Here is an 18,058-nt window from a genome sequence, read left to right on the forward strand (position 1 = left end):
GCTGAGAGCCAAACAGCGAGGGGCCCGGCGGCACCGGCACAGCAGGCTGAGGCAGCAGCTAGCGTAAGCAGGAGCTAGCGTAAGCAGCAGCTAGCGTAAGACCAAATCAGACAACATTAACACAGGCATTTGACAAAGGCACTCCTATGACAAGTCAAGCAAGTGATAGAAAGAGGTAACAGAAGCAGTTACCTTTTATCTTGCAATAGATAAGGTACCGTTCAAGACGGTAGAAAAGGAGGGGTTCGAACGTCTGCTTCAAGTAGTTGAGCCGTGGTACAAGCGAAAATACTGTTTTTCACTTTTCAATTTAAGATCGTGATAAAATCGAAATCGTGATTTTATTTAAAAAAAAATCGTGATATGATATTTTTGCCATATCGCCCCCCCCCTACAGGACATCTGGACTTTTCATAATTTTGCCTATGAGGTAAACGTCATGGAGGCGGTTCTCAGCAAAACAAGCAGGAAGGAAAGCTTTTGTTGGTCATCATATTTATCTCATATCAGCAACAACTCACCTTTCACCATAATTTCCGTCAGAGTCAGAGAAATGTAAAAAAAATACAAAAGATTTTCAGTTGATTTCAGCAGCTGTATGCGACTGCAACTCTGCTGTGTAGCAGGAGTATGGGCTTAAATGTATCTAAAAAATAACTGCAAATGCAAAGAGGGTGATCTACAAATATGCCGTATATGAGTTATTATTGTAATATGAGTTGCACACGTGTTTTGCTATCGACAAACGCAAATTTCCTATTCCTAAAACTTCAAAACTACAGGCTAGCAACAAACACCATCCATAAATGTTATCACATACATACCAATCCAACTGACAAGTCCATGTCGTTACTATGGTTACTGCTAATCAAGGATCTTCCTTCTTCTTAAGCTGTCAGTGAACAACAGTGCCATCTACTGGATGGTACTTTGTGGACCAATGCTAAGTCACGATTCACAAACAGAATTTTCAGTTTCACAAATGGCTTTTTGTTTTACAAATGGAAAATTATATATTTACAAATCCACATTCATTTGTAAAAAAAAAAAAAAAAACAACCAACCAAACAAACAAACAATTCTAAGCCCATACAGGAGAGTCCCAGCAGAATGGTTGTAGGTGTGAATAAAAGAACAACTGGTCCAATTAAATACCCATGTTGAAACCTGTGTGAAGCTCGACTCAACTGCGCATGTAAACGTACCAGGTGTCACCTGTTTTCTTTTTTTTTTTTCAATGGGACATTAGCAGTGTAAAATTATGTCTAATACCACCCTCTGCTGGGGACATGTCCCCTATGCCCAAGTTTAAAAATTGGGGAAAAAACACAATCCAACAAGCTTTATATTTCATAAAAGACCGGTGTTGTGCCGAAAAAAATGACTGTACCGTATAACTCTGGATTGGAAATGGTTACATTGTCCGCGTTTTCAGCATTAATAGTAATAGGAAACCAGGTGCGCGTACAGTGAATTTGGTCAACATAACCAGTTCCAATCCAGAGTTATACGGTGCAGTCACTTTTAAAATTTTCTACATTCTTTTCTACATTTATTTCCTTATCTTCATAAAATCATTGAAATTGAGGTATTGAAATATAACTTTATTTATAGATCACAGCGGTGTAAAATCACATTGCAACGATAACACAACAAAAGTGGCAAGGCAACTTCGTATTTCTGCAAAGTTACGCATGTTATGTTCCATTTCCCCTTGCTCTTTTTCAACAGTACTTTCCGAAAATATCATGTTGCATATAACACTACTCTAAAACGCTCTCTTTTTAAAAAAATGATCTCAGAACTGAAACAGCAAATACATTTATGAAGATATGAGCGCGAGACCTCCTCCCCTTTTCACCGTGGCTGGTGGCCACAGTGATACATGCCATCAGAAACACTCCGTGAAGCTGCAGCGGCAGCCTGCTATTCCTGGACCTCAGTCACACGGTGGAGCACCGGGCGGAGGGCACGCGGGCTGATCACTCCGCGGTCCTCGTGTCTGTAGTGTCTTTAATTTTTCACGTTACAATTTTTTTTTTTGTTGTTGTTTTTTTATTGGTGGCTGTCTCTTTTTAAAGGGCAGCAGGAGGTTTTGTGCGCAAATTTATAAGGAGGACCTCACAAAGGTAGGACAAAACGGTGATTATTTTTGCTAATATTTGTAACACGTTTAAAACCAGCATCTGGTGTAAAGGCAGTTTAATAAAAATGAGAAGACACGCGTTCTATGGAAATGTTGAGGGTAAGACTTATTAGTTAGGAAAAGCTTCTCAAAGGGACAAGGCGACAGATTAAAAACAGCGTAAATTCGTTACAGTATCATGGATAACTGCCCTCGCTAAACATTTTAAAGTTAACTTTGGAAAAGAATGAGCTTGTATCCAAACTTTTGACTGGCTCTGTACGATGTTCGCTTGTAATGGTGTCACTCTCAAGAATCTTTATTTGCGTTGCGTGTTAAAGTTACAAATACATTACCGTTATGAATTTTCATGCTGTAAATATATTCGTAAAATTGAACAATTTTCTGTGGGAAAACATGAAAGTGGCACACAAACATATTGATAATAATCTGGTAATTGGTAAATGGCAAGTTGACAAAGAATACCAAATAGATTTGATCTAACAGGAAACATTTGGATTAAGCTCAATGCAAAACGATCGAAGATGTTTAGGTTAGTGTGTATTTCTAAAAGGAGCGAGCAGGCAGTGTGTGGGGGGGCTACTCTTTCCCCTTTATATGCCCACTTTTTCCCAGCCACTGTATACTATAAAATCTGATAAATGCGTTCCTTATTCAGTCTGAAGTATCCTGCAACGTGTAAAATGTGTTCAGAAAGTGGCTACATGAGCATTTGCAGTTTATTATTTTAGGCAATCAAGCTTTGGATAACTTGTAAACATCTGTATGCTGAATGAATGTGTGACAGGATACGACGGTATTAAAAACGGTTGTAATGTGAAGTGTTGTTTCCCTTTTCAACCGTCTTTACTAAATAATTGCAGTAGAAGACTGTGAGATTTCTACATTAAATGAATTTGAACTTCTAGGCGCTCTTGTTAACGGCAGCAGCTCCCACACTGCAGCAGTCCGTGCAAACTCGGGAAGAGTCTAGTTGCAGCTGGGCCAGTGTCAGGAGCTATTTACGTTGACATGCCAATCATTCAGCTAAAAATAAACATACACATCCACTGGGCCCTTTCAAAATGTCATTGCAAACAACCTGCTGCAATCTGTATGGGATCAGATTTGTGCCAATATAACCAGTAGAAACAGTACCGGCAGAAAGATGTGTTGTTGTATGATTCAAAACCTCCTTTGACTTTGGAAAATTCACAAATATCATTTTGTTGTAGCTTTCTCCCTGAGTGCTGCTGTCATCTTGACCCAACTTCATCTGAGCTGAGACTTATCGGACTCCAGTAAAACATGTCTTCATCATACGCAGCTGCCATATCAGCCCTTCTTTCAGCCAGCCATTCTAATCCACCTATCAAACCCAGCCCTCAACCGTCTCCAGAAGCAGCGCGAAGTCCTAAACCTGAGAAGGACCCCCACTACCCTCCAACTTCACTGAGTCTGCCTCATTTACCTGAGCCGCTGGGATCTGATGATGATCAACAGGAGAATCCTGCAGACTATTGCATAGGTAGGCTAGACCTCAGCAATGAAATCCATCACATTGGTTGAGATCTTCACTTTCTCTGCTATGGATTGAATTGCAGGTGGTTACTACCCTGTAGAGATTGGAGACATTTTTGTTGACCGTTACCAGGTAGTTAAAAAGTTGGGATGGGGTCACTTTTCCACGGTCTGGCTCTGCTGGGATATGGTGTAAGTAAAAGATCGAAACTTTGCATTTAGCTGATTGATACATGAGCATGATAGTGATTGACTGACATAATTGTGTGTGCAGGACAGAACATTTTGTGGCTCTAAAGGTGGTGAAGAGTGCTCAGACATTCACAGAGACTGCACTGGATGAAATCGAACTTCTGAAATGTGTCAGTGTGCCCTCCATGGCTTTTCTTTTTTTAACATGTACTCAATAGTTTCAAGTCTTTTTAGAACACTCTCACATTCCACTGGTAGTACAACAGGCCTTACTAATGTTACATATTTTATGCAGTCTGCAGTATGCCCCAGTTACTGTAGTATTGTCTTATGTAATAAGGAAAATTGTCATTTTATGAAATCATTTGTCATTATTTTTACCTAAACATCTCAGGTAAGGGACAGTGATCCCAAAGATCCTAAACATGAGAGAATTGTGTGCCTCATCGATGACTTCAGGATCTCTGGAGCGACCGGAGAGCGTATCCTTTATGAATAATCTCCACTAACATTATTAACATTGTAAAGCAGTAGAACAAGCTTTACAATGTGTTCCTCCTCCCACCTTTTTATATAATGTGACAGTTTAATGTTCACATCCCAAGAAGCACTTCATTTTTTTCAGCTTTTAGAAAAGGTCCTTAATGGCCCATCAGATGTGTGCATGGTTCTTGAGGTTCTAGGCCACCAGCTGCTGAGGTGGATCATCAAATCCAACTACACTGGGCTCCCCCTGCCCTGCGTTAAGAGCATCCTCAGACAGGTGTTGTTCAACCTCTTATTCCGTCTTATCAAATCATCCTCTGACTGAGATGTGAATAGAATATCTCCCACTTGTGCTCCTCGTTGACATGAGGTGCAGTGATGGTAACTCGGTATCCATTCCTTATCACAGGTTCTGCAGGGTTTAGATTACTTGCACACTAAATGCAAGATTATCCACACAGACATCAAGCCAGAAAATATCCTCCTGAGTGTGGATGACGATTATATTCAGAAGCTTTCGGCCAACACCAAACTTTGGGAGCTGCCTGTGTCTCCTGCTCACACCAGCTCTGGTTAGTGAGACTGTGTCAGTAAGTGGCTTGACTGTGTATCTTGGTTGAGTTTGAGGTATGTGTGTCACAGGTATCTGTGAGTGTTGGTCAGCCAGAGGGGCTGGATTTCTACCTACTTTCACAATATATGCCTCTATTTTTCCCTCATTTTGTTTTCAAATTTTCTTTCAGTAAACAGAGGCTCTGGACAAAAACAGGTGTGCAGAAATGTATTCCTCTTCCTTTTATATGAGAATTGGTACATTTTATTGTCTTTAATAGTACATATGTTGTCTTTAAGTGCATTATGACCTTGACTGTCCTGCTATAATTTTCTAAGAGCTTGTTCAGCTTATTGGGGAAGCTGTCAGGAGTTTTCCACACTCTTGGGGAATGGGTAAGATGGATCTTGTTTTTTGGTTTTATACTAAAGAATTTCAAATGCATCTTAACAGTACCTGCAGGTTGGACGCAGCATACTAACGAAACTGCATTTTGTGATGCATGTGCTTTGTGTTCTGGCCTCACAAATTAAGTAAAATATACTTTATGTACATATATTTATTATTTACTACTCATATTTGGTATTTTTCATATTTACATTAATAACCTATTGCACAATCTCCGTCCCATGAAGGTTTGGAAGCTGTGTAAAATGTAAAAGAAATCTCAAATCTCAAAAACCAAAATCTTATTTACAATTCAACAAATAAAAAAACTGTTAAAAATTAGACATTTTAACTATGAATTCATATTCATTAAAAATATTAGCTTATAACGAATTTGATGGCAGCAGCACTTCTCTTAAAGGTTAGGTCAGAAGCAACAAAGGCTGGATAAAAGTTTCACTGAAAAAAACTACGGAGGAACATGTTGCAACTAATTTGGTTAATTAGTAACAGGTCAGTAAAATTTGGGTATAAAAAGAGCACCTTAGAGAGGCAGAGTCTCAGAAGTAAGGCTGTGTGGAGGTTCAACAATCTGCTAAAACCTGCTTCCAACAATCGTGGAGCAATTTGAGTAAAATTGCGAAGGCTTGGATCACCATGATCCTCAGGCTGTGTGCAAACACTGCATTAATAACCTGCTTGATTCTGTCATGGAGGTCACTGCATTGTCTCAGGAACACTCCCAGAAATCAGTGAACTGTGTTCACAGAGAGTTCAGAATAATGTAGGTTAAAGCAGAAGCCAATGTTTTCATGATTTTCAAGAAGAAATTCCTCTTTAAGATCATGGATGCTACATCCTCCGGACTAAAGAGGAGATGGACCATTTTGCTTGTTATCAGCGCTAAAAAAAACCTGCATCTCTGATGGTGTGAGGGTCTCCTCAGTTCCCAGATGTTTACAGACTGTTATTAAAGGAAGGAAGCGTACTACACAGTGGTAAACATGTCTTTTTGTGTCTTTTTTGATACATGTTGCTGCTATCAAATTCAAGATTAACTTTTATTTTTTTAATATTAGAATATTTAGCACACTATAGAAAAGTCTATAGAAATCTTTAAACATTTTACAACATTTTGTTTTACAACATAAACTAATACTAATGTTAAGCTAATAATAAGAAGGTCTTAAGCTTCTCTCTGCAGTGGAGTTGAGACATAAAGAACAGAACAAATGTTCTGGCATACAGAACATTTGAAACCAATCCCTGTATCTGGTTTGTGTCAGATGAGACAACGGAGCATTTTGATGTTTTTCCAGCAGCTGCTGTTTTAGTTTCACTGTAGCCTGTTGTTAGCAACCTGCAGCATACACACTAACTCCAAAATGAAAGGTCTACTGCTGAGATGCCAAGGTACAGGAGCACAATCCAGTCGGACATTTCCATACACAGCTCAGAGTTGCTTGAAGTTTGCATGACTTGCTGCACTTTCAAGACAGACACAAGGCTAATAATGTACTGAGCTACTTTCAGGATGTTGTTTTCATACAGAGCTCACAGTCTCATTGTTTCCCACGACTGACTGGACCGTCCAGTCCAGCAAGGTGTCCAGGAGCCCAATTAAACAACTTGCAGGGAAAGAGAGAAGCCGTCGAGCACAGAAGAGTCTCTCTGACCACAAACAAGGAAAACATCACGTGTCCTTTTCTGATACCGCTGCTCCTTCAAGCACACATAGCTCCACCTGTCAATCAAAGCTCACAGGTCCTAACCTTAAGATAAGGAGACAGACTTTACTATTTGAAGACGGACTGGACTGTCCTTCACAAAGCCACAGAGACTTAATCTGTTCGTGTCCAAACCTCGGCACTGGCACTTCTGTCTCTGGCTCCAGATCATGGCTTTTACAACAGACCCCCCCTTCACCAGCCTCAGCTCACGGTTAGTCTCTTGATCATTTTTTAAAAATGTCAACCTCTCTTTGAAAACTTGTACTTTAAAACAAATCTGTAACTAGGACAATGTGGTGTAAATTAACTTATGTTTAACCTAGATCATCAGTTCTTTCAAAGTTTATCCCAGTTTGAACCTTTTTAGCTATAAATCCTTGTTTATGTGTCAGTTATCAGTGACCACGATGTGCCTCTGGATCTACTGAAGCCTCAGAATGCTGACAAAATCCTCATCAAGATTGCTGACCTGGGCAACGCCTGCTGGGTGGTGAGTGATTAATCGATAAGCAGACTAATAACCCATGTGTCCAACCCATCGTTTTTAACTGAACCCAGTGCAGGCCACAGGTGTTCAGTATGACTGTGAGCTGACATATGGTGCAGTCTTATTGATTCCATGGTAATGTTTCAAACTTTATTTTACAGTCATGAATGTGACATAGATGGCGTTTTTACTCACGATGGTTTATGGTTTTTAAAAAAACTTGCTTGCAGCTTTGGAGGAATGATTATATTTATAGATTATATTTTGCCATTTCCCTTCTTCCACAGTTGTTCTGTTTTGTGTGAGAGGCCCGCAGAAAACAATAACCACCTGTAGCACAAACAGTGGCATATAATACTTGTCTGGTATATTTAGTTATTTCCAGAAATGGACCGGTAGTTTATGTTTACACGTCGCTTCTGCTGTTAGATATACGGTAGTAAGGAACATTGGGAAATTTAAAGAGGCCACAGAAAATATGCAGATTTTGCAGCCCACACACAGTTTGGGGAACGACTATAGAAGATTAGACAGCTGTTCTCTGACGCTGATCTTTGGGCACTTTTATTATTTGCTACTTCGACTGTCGACTACTGCTTCCTGTTTTTCTTTTGTTGGTTTCGGGAGATGAGACACCTCTAATGGTGTGTGGTGGTGCCACCGAGTGCTTAAACCCGTCCTCATGTTTTTTAATAAGAGTCCAAATATGTATGATTGTTTAAGAATAATGTTGCAGCCACAAGGAACTGTGTGACAGTATTATCTCCTGTCGTTTAATAAAAGACGATCCAAAGTGTTTCCTATACTGGTGGATATAATATAGGAGGAGTCGAAGCTTCTTTAAGAGAATTTGACTCGCTCTAATCATGTCTGCCGCCTAGATGCTTCCCAGGTCTTTTCACTCACTCTTTTTTCATGTTTAATCGAGTCCTCCCCTTAGAAGTTCTCATCTTGTGTTCCTTACCACTGTTTCTTGAGTCATTCCAGTATGTACCTTTTTCAGACCTTTAAAGAAAGTGGAAACATTTCATATTTTGTGGCGTACTGGATAAAAGCCGTGATACTGTTTACAGCTCATGTTTTTGTTGTCAGCACAAACACTTCACAGAAGACATTCAGACATGTCAGTACCGTTCTGTGGAGGTCCTGATCGGTGCCAGCTATGACACGCCGGCTGACATCTGGAGCACTGCCTGCATGGTGAGAATCTGCGTGTATGCGTAACCTTTGGGGGAAAAACAAATCGGTCATCCTTGATGTTTCATCCTGTCATCGCCAGCGTCGTTCTTATTTTTGTGTCCTCGTTTGTAGGCTTTTGAGCTGACTACAGGAGACTATTTGTTTGACCCCCAGTCAGGAGCAGCATTCTCCCGCGAGGAAGGTGTGTGTTGTTCATGCCATCCCATTACTTCTTGATTTAAATGAATATAATACCGCACGTGTCCATGTCCTCTCAGATCACATTGCCCACATCATTGAGCTGTTGGGCCCTCTTCCCTCCCAGTTTGCCCTCTCTGGGAAAAATTCCAAACGATATTTCAACCGTAAAGGTAATTTTTGTGAAAATACAATAATTTCTATATTAGAGATTAGAGATTTTGTTTATTGTGTTGTTGATCTATTTATTTCAAAATTTGCTTAGTCTGTAGAGAAAAGCAAGTTAATAGAAGGCAACTTGGCATGCACCGCTGGCATCCTTTTTTTTCCTTCCTCAGGACAACTGCGACGCATTTCTAAGCTGAAACCATGGAGTCTGTTGGAGATCCTGCTGGATAAGTACGAGTGGCCACGAGAGGAAGCTGTTAATTTCAGTTCGTTTCTCTTGACCATGTTGGAGCTGCTGCCAGAGAAAAGAGCCACAGCTGCTCAGTGTCTGAAACACCCCTGGATTGCCTCTTAAACACTGTGCCATTCAGAGCCCAGCAGACTATCTCTGTAACATGGGACACGGACAGTTGTGGGTGTAGCTTGATGCCGGCATCATGAAGAACAGCGTTCACTCATTTATTGGCCTAACGAGGAGTTTTTAATCTTAAACTTGTTGTTTGGTCTTGTATGATTTAAATGTTGTTTTAATTCAGGCACAGCAATGACCAAAGAGAATGGAGAAGTTTTCTAGCACTGAAAAAATGCCTTCAAACAAGATTTTAAAATGAGTTTCAATAAACTTATATGAGATTGGTTTTAATCCTTCTTCTATGTCAATTTGATAAAGAACTGTCCTGAAAGAACTCAGCTGAACAGGTACAAATAAACCAGTCTGAGATGGATTTACTGAAGCGGCTCAAGTGAAAGCTTGAAGATTCACTCTTATTACTTACCACAGGAAACAGCAGTTCATGTTGCTTCTTGAGAATAAACTTGAGTCTATTTCAATAACTCAATTTTTATTTTTTATTTTTTGAGAAAATGGTTAAAATGACTCAAATAGAAATGGGGTGTTTAGATGATTACGTTCATCATGAAAATATCAGTTTATACATTAAAAGTAATGAGAAGAAGTGGTAACAACAGCACTGATTAAAAAAGAAACCTATTAAACAACTAGACGCCAAACTGAAATGATTTTCTCCCTTTTTGCAGCAGAGGGGTGGGTGTGTGTCGACTGTTGAGACACAGTCTGTTGTACATTCCATGCATGCTCACATTCAGCACAGCCTCGAGTAGGGGGATGGAAGGAAGAGGGGGGAGGAGTTAGTTTCATGTAAACGCAGGCTTATGTCCGGCTGTTAGAAAACTCAGATTTTCCTCTAGCAGCGACTGGAGGTAAGAAGAGGACCGGAACACTACCTGCACCACATGTAAGTCTTGTTCCCTATTCGATTTAAGGCGAGAGGAGTATTTAGGAATGCATAAGTTGCTTTTATCACCGCTCAGAAGACTTTGTTCCTGTGTTGCAAAAGGGAGGCCAGTGTTCAGTCTAGATTAATTATTATCTTGGATTTAGGAGTGTGTGCATGTTTACTGCATTTGGGAGAGAACCAAGATTACTTTTTTTTCCGACTAGCATTGCAGTGACACTCTGAATATTGTCTTTTGTGTTCCTATGACAGCTGTATTTTTGTGTTTTTTTATTTGAAGGCATTTATAATGTCATCGTATTCAGTACAGGTAGATGGGACTGTGTATTTATGTCTCTTCACCATGATTAGAAAATGTGTGGGCTTATGTAGGGATGCCAAAACCAATCTACATTTCAGTTTTTGTGGATTTTGTATGTTCGCATGTAGCCAAAGTAAAGGTTAAAGTCTCAATGCTCTGCCTTTGTGACACAGCACCTAACCTCCAGCTTGTTGCCATGCAACTCAAACTCCAAATCAAAAGGGATTACCTCAACCACCACTGGTCTTTCACAGTTGCATTGTTAGTGCAAGGTAGAGTCTTTTCCAGCTCGAGTCTTCACTGCTTTCACACAGAAGGAGCTCTTATTAAGGATTCAGACTGTGCTTTTCTCCTCTTTCTTTGCCTTTCTTCCACATTTTATCTGTGCTCAAAATGTCTTACAGACCAAATACTCCCAGTACTCGGAAAGCAGGCGCACAAAGCACAGTGGCGCATGTTTAGCAGTGTTTATTGCAGTTGATATTAAATGATTTCTCACAGCGATAACATATCGAGTGGTGTGTGTGTGGGTGTACATCTTGGACATGGAGAGAGCAGCGGATGGACAACAGGAGCAGCTACAGTATTGTACACTGCATAGTAAACACCCATCTCATTAGCTCAATACAAAGGCAGAGACAGAGTGAGGGGAGACGTGAGCTATTTGATCTTTCTCATGCAGATGTTTACACTGTGTCAGTGCTTAATTTATCACAGCCTCTTTCATAATGCAGCCCTTTACACGACAATCGTGCCTCATTGATGTTCACACTGTCTTGGTTGCAGGATGTGGCTGACTCTTCTTTACAGCTGCATCGGTGGAGCTGCTCTTCTGTATGCTTTGTACAAATGGTTGATCCCAGCCGCTGTGCAGCATCATGGAGGATTGGCGCTTCTTTGGAATGATACAATTGTGGAGCGAATGCTGGATACCCTGACTCAGTCAACACGTCCTCAGGTGGGCCCTCACTAAGCACTCACCTCTCACAAGATTGGCTCACACATTAAAAACGAACTAGCAGTGTCAGCTAAGAACAGAGATCTGAGGTCACAAAAAGCGCACAGAATTGATAAGCTGATGTGAAGAATTGGACTTGTCTCCCAGGCTTCTGGTTGGCTCGGAATTTGGCATGCACACCATGATTTCATAGGCCGCTGACAGATATGCAAAAATAAAATGCAAAGACAGAAATCTCCAAAGAATGTCTCAAGTGTTACGCCGGATCCATGACACCATAAATTAAGCTTGCATTGAGATCAAAGGTTGGCCCGAGTCCGACCCAGTATTAGTAAGCAATTTTGGTAAAATGACAGGAGCATGAAGACAAAGGTCAGAGTGCATTTACGTTCTAGTTTATTCATGTACACTTATATATAAAATGTCCTCTTTAATAGGTACATCTCGATTGGATGCATTTTTAGGTAAAGTCTAATGCTCTGTTAGATTTAACTTTATGCTTAACTTTTTTCATTAAATTACTTTAGTCCTTTTTGAGCCATAACTCCTCAGAATAAGGGTTCTGCTTGCAGCCTCACCTACGTCCACCAGAGACACATGCATCCACTTTTAAAGAGCTGGTCAACACTGGTACAACTGGTGTAATATATAAGTCATTCCCCAGAGAATCAGTGGATTAGTATGTATTGCTCTATCTAATAGACTGTCCACTGAATACTAATGAATAAACTAAGCATATTTCAATGAAATAATATTCGTTATAGAAACTTAAATATGTTTTATGAAGACTTCCGTTTTTGTGTTTGTAGCTAAATGCTAACATTAGCATTCCAGCATGCTCAAAATGACGACACCAAAATGCTGATGTTCAGCAAGTAGCTTGATTTAGCGTGTTAGCATTTTCTGAATAATGTGGTAAACATGTCGCTGTTTTGGAGTAAACACATGGTGAAGTTCCTTGTAAAACCTTGATGAGGCTAAAGGATACTTTTTACGATAGTGCATTAAAAACTAAAGCACTGGACACAGTCATTTAACATGATAGCACTCTACAGCTACTAGCCTGTCTCCATTAAGGAATGGACTTTGCAGCTCATTTGAGCCTAATTTTATTTTTTTTCCAAACTGGACTAGTGTTGGGAACTTTGAGTCTTTTGGCTGAATCGGATCTTTAACTCTTGAACAGTAAATTGAACGAATCTTTGAACGAATCATTTCGTTCATTTTTCCAGCAGGTGGCGCTGTAGCCCTACTGTGGGCGTTGCACAAAACGGCCACGGTTCTAAACACTTAACACTGAAGGAAACATAGTTTGCTTCAGCTGAGCTGATAAAGTACAATATATAAAATGCCACAAACAATTCAAATCATGTGAAAACCTGGGAAAGCAAATACACAATAAGGTGACTTGTGTCTGTATCCTCCCTGCCATTGTTGTTTAAAGCCCGACACTGACTCAGTAGCTGTCACGTGACAAATTAACGAACGAGAACGATCGTTCAGCCCTGTCACGTGACAGCTGGTAGAAAACAAGTGCATTTAAAACTCACATTGATTTTAACAATTAGTAACACAATTAAGTGAGAAAAAAAGTAACAATAAGTTCCCTAAAATGTTAAATAGTGCATTTATTGTGTCTTATTATTATTATTATTATTATTATTATTATTATTATTATTATTATTATTATTATTATTATTATTATTATTATTATTATTATTTTATGGTAGAGTATAACACAAAATCAATATGTTGATATAATTTTCAAAATCTATTCACATTATTACATTATCATTTATCTATTTACACACAACACTATACATATCTACAAGAACCGAAGACCACTAATTAATTATGATTTCATGACAAATGAATGAACATCACAAATCAGACATCATTCATTTCCTCCTTCGTTTCTCAGTCCACAGTAGAGTCCTGTGCGGGACTGTTTTCTTCACCCCGCTCCCGCTGAATTTCTGACCATTACCACCGCAACGTGTGTGTTGCTCCCGGCCGAAGCCGCAAAACTTTGAGAATTTATGCCCGCACAATAAAAGAAATGCATTGATTGTGTGTCTTCTCCCGTCCCGCAGGAGAAAACACGTTATTTTATAGGCTATTAATAAAGAGATTCACGGACAATTGAGAAACTTCTACAAATATCACACTTGCTTTGCTTTGTCTTTGTGCTGTAAAGACCTTCTTTGAGCTTCCTTTCCACATCATTTATTGACATCCTGTCGCTAGGCTACATCCCGATCTCACAGTGTTTTTAGCCGCCAGCAGTTGAGTTGTGAACGAATCAAAACTGTTTCCTGTGCGAGGAGCAGTAACCCGAGGAGTTGACTCGTGAACGAATCAAAACTGTTTCCTGTGCGAGGAGCAGTAACCCGAGGAGTTGACTGGTGAACGAATCAAAACTGTGTCCTGTGCGAGGAGCAGTAACCCGAGGAGTTGACTCGTGAACGAATCAAAACTGTTTCCTGTGCGAGGAGCAGTAACCCGAGGAGTTGACTCGTGAACGAGTCAAAACTGTTTCCTGTGCGAGGAACGAATCAAAACTGTTTCCTGTCCTGCTGACTGAGCTTATGCAGCTGCCGCCTGCCATGTGGCGAGAGAGGGTACTGCATGGAAATGAATGAATCATTTCTGTTTCCTGTCGTGCTGACTGAGTTTATGCAGCAGCCGCCTGTCATATGGGGAGGAAGGGTACTGCGTGAAAACGAACGAATCACTCACTGAGACTACTCGTTACTCCCGAGTCATATAAACGATTAGTTAATATCGAACGAATCGTTCGTGACCGACACATCACTAAACTGGACCGATTTTTCGAATTTTGAATTTGATACAAACATGTTTACCACCACGAGGCATCCCTTCTTCTTTTACTGGCACACTAAGCAATTTAGAACTGATGAGACCAATTGCTGTAGTTTTGAAAAGGAAACTTTTCTCATTCTCAGTGTTCCTGAGCCTTTTCAGCGATTCACCACACAATTGTGTCATTATTCAACACAGTGTTGGAGGGCCTGAAGATTACAGCCTGTCAGTACTAGATTATGGTTTTGTTCATGAACTCTGTGTCTTTTATTGTAACACAGAAAATGATAATCCCAAAATTCTTTGTAATTTTTTCACAGAAATACATCATTTATAAATTCTTGATCTGTCCACTTCTGTCCAACTTTATTTTTGAAACATGACTATGGGAGCAAGTTCACGAGAGCATAAATTAGATGCATTTTTATTTTAATAGTGAACATGTTGTTTAGTAGCATGTGTTTAATTTAATTCATACTGCATTGTATCTATTTTGTTTTCAATGTTTTTGGAAATGGGGTTGTAGATGGCAAACTAATCCCACTAGATTTTATGGCAATCCAACCAACTGTTGTTGACTGGTGACAAATGTTCTGCTCAGTTGTAGAGGAAAAATAATGAAATACCCAAGGTTTTTAATTAAAATATTTTAACCCTGGAACAGTAAAGGTCTGTAGTGTGCGTATGTTTCAATGGTAATCCTCCAAAGATTTTGAGGTATTTCCATCTCGGTCACGATATATAAAAGTCACATGGTTCACTCAGGTGGCTCCAAAATGGAATTAAATACATTTTTATTATAAAGGAGAAACAAATTGTAACATTTTTAAAAATCTAAAAATTTCTTACAGTATAATGATCCCTTGTCAAGAGTTTTTTTTCTTTTTTTCCTAAGTGAAAGAATAAGTTAGTTGCATGTGAGGAATATATTTTATTCACCAAACAACACACTGTTCACAGGTTTAGTTATAATCTTTTACAGTATCTTGTCTGTATTCTGCCTAGGTATCCTACTGGGTGGCTTTGCTATAACAGGATTATTAATGTTTTCAGTTACACCTGTACATGCCCTGTGGAAATGATCCTATATGCAATGCATATTGATATAGTTCATTGTGTCTCAGTCATATCAACAAAAATGTTTATTGTCAGCATGAAAGAGAAAACTGTAAAGGCCAGAGTGAATGCTCAGTTTCATGGGATAAAGTGCAACACAGATAACTGTCACAACCGAGCCAACTGAGGTTGGTGTGTGGCGTGGTGGAGATTAGGACCCGGATGCAGATGGTTCAAAAATAAAACTTGATTTATTTAGAAAAAAAGAACACAAGGCGCGGCTGAGCTGGAATACAAAAGATTAACGATGAAAGAAAAACATAAACTATGACTGTGACTATGGCTGCAAAAACACAAGTTCAAACCTGCCGTGACAAAACATGAGCTATTAAGATATATAGAGCTCACAAGTTAGCATTGACAACTGAATAATCTGGCAAAAGTTTAGCATTGTAGGGCAGCTTTTGGGATCAGCTGATGGGACCCAGGTGTGCAAGAGTAGGAAACATAAACTTGTAAAAAAAAGTAATTACTCATACCGACCGTACACCCTATATTTTAACCAGCATATGTTTAGGATATTTTGTCTTCTCAAGTGTGTCTTTCTGAAAACATGTTATAATGCAAAAAAACTTGAAATTACTTATCCTACAGTTTATTTTTGCTATGAATTTAAAAAACACTCAACTGAAGAACAATCTGCTGTCCAACATCCTGTGAGGTATCTCTTTGTCATAAGAACAGTGTTTTAATTAAAGACATTTGTGTAAGAAACATATGCAAAAAAACCTCAGTGGGACAAGTGCTGGATATAAGATTTAAATTTATGGTAGTAGCCACACACAGTTACAAGATGAGAGGTACGGGTGTTATTGACTCGTCCTCTGAATGTTACACATTTGAATAAGGAGAGATGTCCTTGTTTGTTATAACAAGGTAAAAATCCCCATTTAGAAAATGATATATACATATATCTTAAGAAGAGGAAACATCAACCAAAGAAACTTGTGCCAATCCAAATATTCTACATGTGTATTTCAGAGGATCATTGATGGTAGTAACACTCAATGAGCTTTTCAGTAAGGGTAAATACTGTTATTTTCCCTTTGCCTTCCTCCAGCGGATGTTGGCTGCAGTACAGAAGAATGCCACTAGAGGAGACCCTCGCAGCGTGGTCAAAGCCATTGATCAGTTCTGCAGGCAAAAGGAGTGGGCCATGAATGTGGGGGATGAGAAGGGTACTGACTTTTTAATTAGTTAGCTCTGTGCCTTCATGAGAAAGAAATGTTTACCAAACCTAGTTTAACTTTTTTTTTTGGCCACAGGCTGCATTCTTGACTCTGTGGTGTCTGAGGTAAATCCAGCCTCAGTGCTGGAGCTGGGAACCTACTGTGGCTACTCGACTGTGCGGATCGCCAGCCTGCTGCCTCCTCATACAAAGCTTATCACTCTTGAATTTAACCCAGATCACGCTGCTATAGCTCGCCAGGTCATTGCTTGGGCAGGACTGGAGGATAAGGTAAAGCCTGATGTCCAGAAGAAACTAGAAGGGTTGACAGATGATGTGTGTGGCTCAGATAACGGTGTACTACTTCTTTCTAGGTTCAGTTAGTTGAAGGAGCATCTGGTGACTGGATCCCTAAAATGAAGGAGCAGTTTGGGGTGAAAACATTTGATTTTGTTTTCTTGGATCACTGGAAAGATCACTACCTGTCTGACACAAAACTGATGGAGGTGACTTTGTAATGGTAATTTTATACAGATCAACTAACTTTATTGCCATAACACTCACTGTGCTCTTTATTTTTTTTGTAATGTATCAGGAGTGTGGCCTCCTAAGGAAGGGCAGCATCCTGTTGGCAGATAACGTCATCTGCCCTGGAACACCTGACTACCTTGAATATGTTCGGAACAGCCCTCGATATAAGAGCCAGTACTATAAATCTCACCTGGAGTACACCAAAGTGGAAGACGGGCTGGAGAAATCTGTCTTCTTAGGGTAGATTTCCACTACAAGTGTTTTACACAGGTACTGTAAACCTCAGACCTCCACTGTTTTGGGATACCTGAGCAAATTTAAATCAGTTTTTCTAATGTAACCAAGTGTATTTACTGAACAATTAAAACTAAATTGTGAAAGAAAAACTATTTGTGTTGGATCTTTTAACTTAAAACAAAACACGATGGAAGTCTAAAAACTTGATGCACTCTTTGAGATGCCTGTATTGGTAAAGTAGACGGCAGTAATGATACTTCATTCAAGCATCTAATTGACAGATGAGCTGCAAACTGATCTGAGGGTGCTTTTCTCAGAGCTTCAACTCAATCAATAGCAAATCTAATCCTGCTGCATTCTGTGGTGCAGAAACCTACCCTGTGCTCTGATATTCTTTACCATTGTGTCTCGCATTGACATGTTTGTAAAAGTGAGTGTATGTGTGCAGGCGAGAGAGGAATAGTATGAATCAAATCGCTGCTCATCTAATCTCTCAAAGTGACAGAGTTCCATCAATGCTCAGGGGGGAGGGTTCTGCATTTGCTTCAGCACTATGAAAAAAAAAAGTATGGGCTAGTCCACCTAGTGCTTTCTTCACAGACGCCTGCATGATAATCCCAATCTGTGGCCATTAGTGCTCTG

General features: G+C 39.7%; 2 protein-coding genes across 4 annotated transcripts; both read left to right on the forward strand.

The window, feature by feature from the left end:
* The first annotated feature begins 2,077 nt into the window (after positions 1 to 2,077).
* Positions 2,078 to 9,914, forward strand: LOC140303862 (SRSF protein kinase 3-like). 2 transcript variants are annotated; one of them, XM_072382804.1, is made up of 15 exons: positions 2,078 to 2,129; positions 3,361 to 3,653; positions 3,730 to 3,838; positions 3,921 to 4,008; positions 4,233 to 4,320; positions 4,495 to 4,601; positions 4,734 to 4,896; positions 5,068 to 5,093; positions 5,216 to 5,272; positions 6,860 to 7,205; positions 7,387 to 7,484; positions 8,574 to 8,681; positions 8,793 to 8,862; positions 8,939 to 9,031; positions 9,197 to 9,914. In XM_072382804.1, the coding sequence occupies exons 2-15, from the start codon at positions 3,434 to 3,436 to the stop codon at positions 9,379 to 9,381; spliced, it is 1,758 nt and encodes a 585-aa protein (XP_072238905.1). In that variant the 5' UTR covers positions 2,078 to 2,129; positions 3,361 to 3,433; the 3' UTR covers positions 9,382 to 9,914. The 2 variants fall into 2 exon arrangements, with proteins under 2 accessions (XP_072238905.1, XP_072238906.1); XM_072382805.1 differs by lacking the exons at positions 4,734 to 4,896; positions 5,068 to 5,093; positions 5,216 to 5,272.
* Positions 9,915 to 10,133: 219 nt separating this feature from the next.
* comtb (catechol-O-methyltransferase b) lies at positions 10,134 to 17,565 on the forward strand. 2 transcript variants are annotated; one of them, XM_072382807.1, is made up of 6 exons: positions 10,134 to 10,247; positions 11,370 to 11,541; positions 16,541 to 16,658; positions 16,746 to 16,939; positions 17,023 to 17,154; positions 17,244 to 17,565. In XM_072382807.1, the coding sequence occupies exons 2-6, from the start codon at positions 11,371 to 11,373 to the stop codon at positions 17,421 to 17,423; spliced, it is 795 nt and encodes a 264-aa protein (XP_072238908.1). In that variant the 5' UTR covers positions 10,134 to 10,247; position 11,370; the 3' UTR covers positions 17,424 to 17,565. The 2 variants fall into 2 exon arrangements, with proteins under 2 accessions (XP_072238908.1, XP_072238907.1); XM_072382806.1 differs by having other exon boundaries at positions 10,135 to 10,282.
* Positions 17,566 to 18,058: the final 493 nt, after the last annotated feature.

The sequence above is a fragment of the Leuresthes tenuis genome, unplaced genomic scaffold, assembly GCF_036924035.1.
Source record: "Leuresthes tenuis unplaced genomic scaffold, fLeuTen1.0.hap1 SCAF_3, whole genome shotgun sequence".
Lineage (NCBI taxonomy): Eukaryota > Metazoa > Chordata > Actinopteri > Atheriniformes > Atherinopsidae > Leuresthes > Leuresthes tenuis.

Excerpts from the sequence above, each read along its gene's own strand:
- LOC140303862 (XM_072382804.1), top strand. The coding sequence starts at position 3,434 with ATGTCTTCATCATACGCAGCTGCCATATCAGCCCTTCTTTCAGCCAGC. Across the intron at positions 8,863-8,938 it reads AGCATTCTCCCGCGAGGAAG|ATCACATTGCCCACATCATT; the intron begins GTGTGTGTTGTT and ends ATGTCCTCTCAG. Across the intron at positions 9,032-9,196 it reads ACGATATTTCAACCGTAAAG|GACAACTGCGACGCATTTCT; the intron begins GTAATTTTTGTG and ends TTCCTTCCTCAG.
- comtb (XM_072382806.1), top strand. Across the intron at positions 16,659-16,745 it reads GAATGTGGGGGATGAGAAGG|GCTGCATTCTTGACTCTGTG; the intron begins GTACTGACTTTT and ends TTTTGGCCACAG. Across the intron at positions 16,940-17,022 it reads GGGCAGGACTGGAGGATAAG|GTTCAGTTAGTTGAAGGAGC; the intron begins GTAAAGCCTGAT and ends ACTTCTTTCTAG.